General features: G+C 46.2%; 1 protein-coding gene across 2 annotated transcripts in view; it reads left to right on the forward strand.

The window, feature by feature from the left end:
• LOC106585936 (pro-epidermal growth factor) overlaps positions 1 to 6,365 on the forward strand; it is a 13,841-nt gene extending 7,476 nt beyond the window's left edge. For both annotated transcript variants that reach the window (XM_045707041.1, XM_045707042.1), the window contains exons 5-6: positions 5,268 to 5,368; positions 5,768 to 6,365. In XM_045707041.1, the coding sequence (XP_045562997.1) occupies positions 5,268 to 5,358 (91 nt within the window). In that variant the 3' untranslated portion in view covers positions 5,359 to 5,368; positions 5,768 to 6,365. The remainder of the gene's footprint in view (positions 1 to 5,267; positions 5,369 to 5,767) is intronic.
• Positions 6,366 to 6,913: the final 548 nt, after the last annotated feature.

Raw genomic sequence — 6,913 nt, forward strand, 5'->3', positions numbered from 1 at the left:
GTCCTGTCAGTGTGTAGAGTCCTGTCAGAGTGTGTAGAGTCCTGTCTGTGTGTGTAGAGTCCTGTCAGAGTGTGTAGAGTCCTGTCAGAGTGTGTAGAGTCCTGTCTGTGTGTGTAGAGTCCTGTCAGTGTGTGTAGAGTCCTGTCAGTGTGTAGAGTCCTGTCAGTGTGTGTAGAGTCCTGTCAGAGTGTGTAGAGTCCTGTCAGTGTGTAGAGTCCTGTCAGTGTGTGTAGAGTCCTGTCAGAGTGTGTAGAGTCCTGTCAGTGTGTAGAGTCCTGTCAGTGTGTGTAGAGTCCTGTCTGTGTGTGTAGAGTCCTGTCAGTGTGTGTAGAGTCCTGTCAGTGTGTGTAGAGTCCTGTCAGTGTGTAGAGTCCTGTCAGAGTGTGTAGAGTCCTGTCAGAGTGTGTAGAGTCCTGTCAGAGTGTAGAGTCCTGTCAGAGTGTAGAGTCCTGTCAGAGTGTGTAGAGTCCTGTCAGAGTGTGTAATTCCTGTCAGAGTGTAGAGTCCTGTCAGAGTGTGTAATTCCTGTCAGAGTGTGTAGAGTCCTGTCAGAGTGTGTAGAGTCCTGTCAGAGTGTGTAGAGTCCTGTCTGTGTGTGTAGAGTCCTGTCAGAGTGTGTAGAGTCCTGTCAGAGTGTGTAGAGTCCTGTCTGTGTGTGTAGAGTCCTGTCTGTGTGTGTAGAGTCCTGTCAGTGTGTGTAGAGTCCTGTCAGTGTGTGTAGAGTCCTGTCAGAGTGTGTAGAGTCCTGTCAGTGTGTAGAGTCCTGTCAGTGTGTGTAGAGTCCTGTCTGTGTGTGTAGAGTCCTGTCAGTGTGTGTAGAGTCCTGTCAGTGTGTGTAGAGTCCTGTCAGTGTGTAGAGTCCTGTCAGAGTGTGTAGAGTCCTGTCAGAGTGTGTAGAGTCCTGTCAGAGTGTAGAGTCCTGTCAGAGTGTAGAGTCCTGTCAGAGTGTGTAGAGTCCTGTCAGAGTGTGTAATTCCTGTCAGAGTGTAGAGTCCTGTCAGAGTGTGTAATTCCTGTCAGAGTGTGTAGAGTCCTGTCACAGTGTGCAGAGTCCTGTCAGAGTGTAGAGTCCTGTCAGTGTGTGTAGAGTCCTGTCAGAGTGTGTAGAGTCCTGTCAGAGTGTGTAGAGTCCTGTCAGTGTGTAGAGTCCTGTCAGAGTGTGTAGAGTCCTGTCAGAGTGTAGAGTCCTGTCAGAGTGTGTAGAGTCCTGTCAGAGTGTGTAGAGTCCTGTCAGAGTGTGTAGAGTCCTGTCAGAGTCCTGTCAGTGTGTAGAGTCCTGTCTGTGTGTAGAGTCCTGTCAGAGTCCTGTCAGAGTGTAGAGTCTTGTCAGTGTGTAGAGTCCTGTCAGAGTGTAGAGTCCTGTCAGAGTCCTGTCAGTGTGTAGAGTCCTGTCTGTGTGTAGAGTCCTGTCAGAGTCCTGTCAGTGTGTAGAGTCCTGTCTGTGTGTAGAGTCCTGTCTGTGTGTAGAGTCCTGTCAGAGTCCTGTCAGAGTGTAGAGTCCTGTCAGTGTGTGTAGAGTCCTGTCAGTGTGTGTAGAGTCATGTCTGTGTGTAGAGTCCTGTCAGAGTCCTGTCAGAGTGTAGAGTCCTGTCAAAGTGTGTAGAGTCCTGTCAGAGTGTAGAGTCCTGTCAGAGTGTAGAGTCCTGTCAGAGTGTAGAGTCCTGTCAGTGTGTGTAGAGTCCTGTCAGTGTGTGTAGAGTCATGTCTGTGTGTAGAGTCCTGTCAGAGTCCTGTCAGAGTGTAGAGTCCTGTCAGTGTGTAGAGTCCTGTCAGTGTGTAGAGTCCTGTCAGTGTGTAGAGTCCTGTCAGAGTGTAGAGTCCTGTCAGTGTGTAGAGTCCTGTCAGTGTGTAGAGTCCTATCAGAGTGTAGAGTCCTGTCTCTGTGTAGAGTCCTGTCAGAGTGTAGAGTCCTATCAGAGTGTAGAGTCCTGTCAGTGTGTAGAGTCCTGTGAGTGTGTAGAGTCCTGTGAGTGTGTAGAGTCCTGTCAAAGTGTGTAGAGTCCTGTCAGAGTGTAGAGTCCTGTCAGAGTGTAGAGTCCTGTCAGAGTGTAGAGTCCTGTCAGTGGGTAGAGTCCTGTCAGAGTCCTGTCAGTGGGTAGAGTCCTGTCAGTGTGTAGAGTCCTGTCAGAGTGTAGAGTCCTGTCAGTGTGTAGAGTCCTGTCAGAGTGTAGAGTCCTGTCAGAGTGTAGAGTCCTGTCAGAGTGTAGAGTCCTATCAGAGTGTAGAGTCCTGTCAGAGTGTAGAGTCCTGTCAGAGTCCTGTCAGAGTGTAGAGTCCTGTCAGAGTGTAGAGTCCTGTCAGAGTGTAGAGTCCTGTCAGAGTCCTGTCAGAGTGTAGAGTCCTGTCAGAGGGTGCATAGAGACAGTGCAAAAAGAAAGATACAAGTCATTTTGCTAGCTATTTAGCAGTGTTATGACTTGAGGATAGAAGACAGTTCAGTTTTGTTGTGTTACAGTCTGAATTTAAAATGAACTAAATTGAGATTTTGTGTCACTGGTCTACACACCATATCCCATAATGTCAAAGTGGAATTACATTTTAAGAAACGTTTACAACTTAATTACAAATTAAAAGCTGAAATGTCTTTAGTCAATAAGTATTCAAACCCTTTGTTATGTCAAGCCTCAATAAGTTCAGGAGTAAAAATGTGCTTAACAAGTCACATAATAAGTTACATGGATTCACTCTGTGTGTAATAATAGTGTTGAACATGATGTTTTAATGACTACCTCATCTCTGTATCCTACACATACAATTATCTGTAAGGTCCCTCAGTCGAGCAGCAAAGAAGAGCACCTATTGGTAGATAGGTCATTGAATATCCCTTTGAGCATGGTGAAGTTATTAATTACATTTTGGATGGTGTATCAATACACCCAGTCACTACAAAGATACAGGCGTCCTTCCTAACTCAGTTGCCGGAGAGGAAGGAAACCGCTCAGGGATTTCACCATGAGGCCAGTGGTGACTTTAAGTTACAGAGTTTAATGGCTGTGACAGGAGAAAACTGAGGATGGATCAACAACATTGTAGTTACTCCACAATACTAACCTAATTGACAGAGTGAAAAGAAGGAAGCCTGTACAGAATAAAAAATATTCCAAAACATGCATCCTGTTTACAACAAGGTACTAAAGTAAAACTGCAGAAAAATGTAGCAAAGAAATGAACTTTATGTCCTGAATACAAAGCGCTATGTTTGGAGCAAATCCAACACAACACATCACTGAGTACCACAGTTCTTGCGGATGACAAGCATACCCATAACATGATGCAGCCACCACCACAAATATTGTACAATCCAGGTGTGTAAAGCTCTTAGAGACTTACCCAGAAAGGCTCACAGCTGTAATCGCTGCCAAAGGTGATTCTAACCTCAGGGGTATGAATACTTATGTTACGATGGTATTTCTGGATTTCATTTTAAATACATTTGCACAAAAAAAAAAAAAAAAAACATGTTTTTCACTTTGGCATTATGGGTTATTGTGAGTAGTTGGGTGAGAATATATATTTATATATATATATATATATATATATATATATTTTTTTTTTTTTTTTTTTATTATTATTTTTTTATCCATTTTGAATTTATGCTGTAACACAACGAAATGTAGAATAAGTCAAGGGGTATGAATACTTTCTACTGCCACTGTAAATCATCCACCATGTTGTTACCTGAGACTAATTAGTGTGACGATGCTGCTAACGACATGAGTAATAGCAGAGCTATGTACAGTACATACAGTACCTCTATCTGAATGGATTTTCCATTAACTGGGTCATGCTAGAATACCGGACTTCCATCTGTCAGTTCCAGAAATGTGTAGGATCTATAATAGGTCTTACACACGGTAGATCCTGCTGGAATGTGTATCAGTTGGCCAAGTTTCTACTGTCTTTCTGAGACATAAAAGTACTGTAGTACCAGGTCCAGATATGTTGGCTGTTCTGGGTCAGCACCAGGTCCAGATATGTTGGCTGTTCTGGGTCAGCACCAGGTCCAGATATGTTAGCTGTTCTGGGTCAGCACCAGGTCCAGATGTATTGGCTGTTCTGGGTCAGCACCAGGTCCAGATATGTTGGCTGTTCTGGGTCAGCACCAGGTCTAGGTATGTTGGCTGTTCTGGGTCAGCACCAGGTCCAGATGCTGTTCTGGGTCAGCACCAGGTCCAGATGTATTGGCTGTTCTGGGTCAGCACCAGGTCCAGATGTATTGGCTGTTCTGGGTCAGCACCAGGTCCAGATATGTTGGCTGTTCTGGGTCAGCACCAGGTCCAGGTATGTTAGCTGTTCTGGATCAGCACCAGGTCCAGATATGTTGGCTGTTCTGGGTCAGCACCAGGTCCAGATATGTTGGCTGTTCTGGGTCAGCACCAGGTCCAGATATGTTGGCTGTTCTGGGTCAGCACCAGGTCCAGCTATGTTAGCTGTTCTGGGTCAGCACCAGGTCCAGATATGTTAGCTGTTCTGGGTCAGCACCAGGTCCAGATATGTTAGCTGTTCTGGGTCAGCACCAGGTTCAGATATGTTAGCTGTTCTGGGTCAGAACCAGGTCCAGATATGTTAGCTGTTCTGGGTCAGCACCAGGTCCAGATATGTTGGCTGTTCTGGGTCAGCACCAGGTCCAGATATGTTAGCTGTTCTGGGTCAGCACCAGGTCCAGATAAGTTGGCTGTTCTGGGTCAGCACCAGGTCCAGATGTGTTAGCTGTTCTGGGTCAGCACCAGGTCCAGATAAGTTGGCTGTTCTGGGTCAGCACCAGGTCCAGATGTGTTAGCTGTTCTGGGTCAGCACCAGGTCCAGATGTGTTAGCTGTTCTGGGTCAGCACCAGGTCCAGATAAGTTGGCTGTTCTGGGTCAGCACCAGGTCCAGATGTGTTAGCTGTTCTGGGTCAGCACCAGGTCCAGATGTGTTAGCTGTTCTGGGTCAGCACCAGGTCCAGATAAGTTGGCTGTTCTGGGTCAGCACCAGGTCCAGATATGTTAGCTGTTCTGGGTCAGCACCAGGTCCAGATAAGTTGGCTGTTCTGGGTCAGCACCAGGTCCAGATATGTTAGCTGTTCTGGGTCAGCACCAGGTCCAGATGTGTTAGCTGTTCTGGGTCAGCACCAGGTCCAGATATGTTGGCTGTTCTGGGTCAGTGGTATTGACGGTGATTCTTGTGTACGTTGTGGATTGTGAGTTCGGGCCCCAGTCGGGACTGAATTTAAACTCGTCACAGACGCTAGGAGTTACCTAACATTCCCTCTCTGGTCTGGTATCAGTTACAGGACTCATAAGAACTTTCTGGCTACCTATCTGGGCAGTGAGAAGCAACAGCTCCAGAAAACCATGCCCTGTGACATCAAAGTGTGACCATCAGCTGGTAAGATATAACACACACACACACACACACACTCTCAAACATTCTCGCACGCTCTTGCACAATGAAATCATAGCCTAAAGCTAAGCATTGTGGCCTTGCAGCATTCTCCCCAATACCTGTCTGTCAATTACATGAATTACAGGCTCCGCTCCTAAGGATTGCCTTCTTGCCTTGCTCTAGGCTCTGACCTCTGGTCACTGACCTCTGGACTCTGACCTCTGGTCTCTGACCTCTGGACTCTGACCTCTGGTCTCTAACCTCTGACCTCTGGTCTCTGACCTCTGACCTCTGGTCTCTGACCTCTGGTCTCGTGCCCCCTGTTTTTTTTCAGTGTGTGATCTTTATTACTGGAAATTCAACAGCTGAATAATGACCCTTCTCTCGCATTTCTTATTGTAGAGAACTTAAAGGTCTGGAACCATGAGAACCGGGAGAACCATTGGAGAAACCGGTGCCGGCTCTTACCCAGCGGAGTGATCTACTGAACACACTCTACAACGCCAGACAGTAGAACTTTCTGTAGAAGAACCAGCATAGAACCGCCTTGAAGAACCAGCATAGAACCGCCTTGAAGAACCAGCATAGAACCGCCTTGAAGAACCAGCATAGAACCGCCTTGAAGAACCAGCATAGAACCGCCTTGAAGAACCAGCATAGAACCGCCTTGAAGAACCAGCATAGAACCGCCTTGAAGAACCAGCATAGAACCGCCTTGAAGAACCAGCATAGAACCGCCTTGAAGAACCAGCATAGAACCGCCTTGAAGAACCAGCATAGAACCGCCTTGAAGAACCAGCACAGAACTGCCTTGTTATTGTAATTTATTGGATTATTTATTGGTGACAGAGTGTTGTTTTATTAGATATGATTGGACTGCGATGTTGAGCATCATGCTACCGCTACGTTATTGTTATTTATTAACCATACTGTTCCTAGGTCAGATCTACTGTACTGGAATCAATCTGTTCACCAATAAAGTCCCTCTCTGTTAAGAAAAGTGTGTGTGTGTGTGTGTGTGTGTGTGTGTGTGTGTGTGTGTGTGTGTGTGTGTGTGTGTGTGTCTTCAGCCTGGACTGTGTGTTTCCATTCCCCAATCTGATCGTGTCCCATACCCCAGCCATGTGCTCATACAAACACAGCAGTCCTGTACCCAAACACAGACACACAGTGAAGAGCAGAGAGAGAGAGGAAGAGAGAGACCAGAATAACTTTGACAGAGGCCCTCAGCACTCTCTCTCTCTCTCTCTCTCTATCTCTCTCTCTCTATCTCTCTCTCTCTATCTCTCTCTATCTCTCTCTCTCTATCTCTCTCTATCTCTCTCTCTATCTCTCTCTATCTCTCTCTCTCTCTCTCTCTCTCTCTCTATCTCTCTCTCTCTATCTCTCTCTCTCTATCTCTCTCTATCTCTCTCTCTATCTCTCTCTCTCTCTATCTCTCTCTATCTCTCTATCTCTCTCTCTATCTCTCTATCTCTCTCTCTATCTCTCTCTCTCTATATCTCTCTCTCTTTCAATGGTAATAATAAAACAGAGTATAAAACAAAA

Source organism: Salmo salar, chromosome ssa24 (genome assembly GCF_905237065.1).
Source record: "Salmo salar chromosome ssa24, Ssal_v3.1, whole genome shotgun sequence".
NCBI classification, from domain to species: Eukaryota; Metazoa; Chordata; class Actinopteri; order Salmoniformes; family Salmonidae; genus Salmo; species Salmo salar.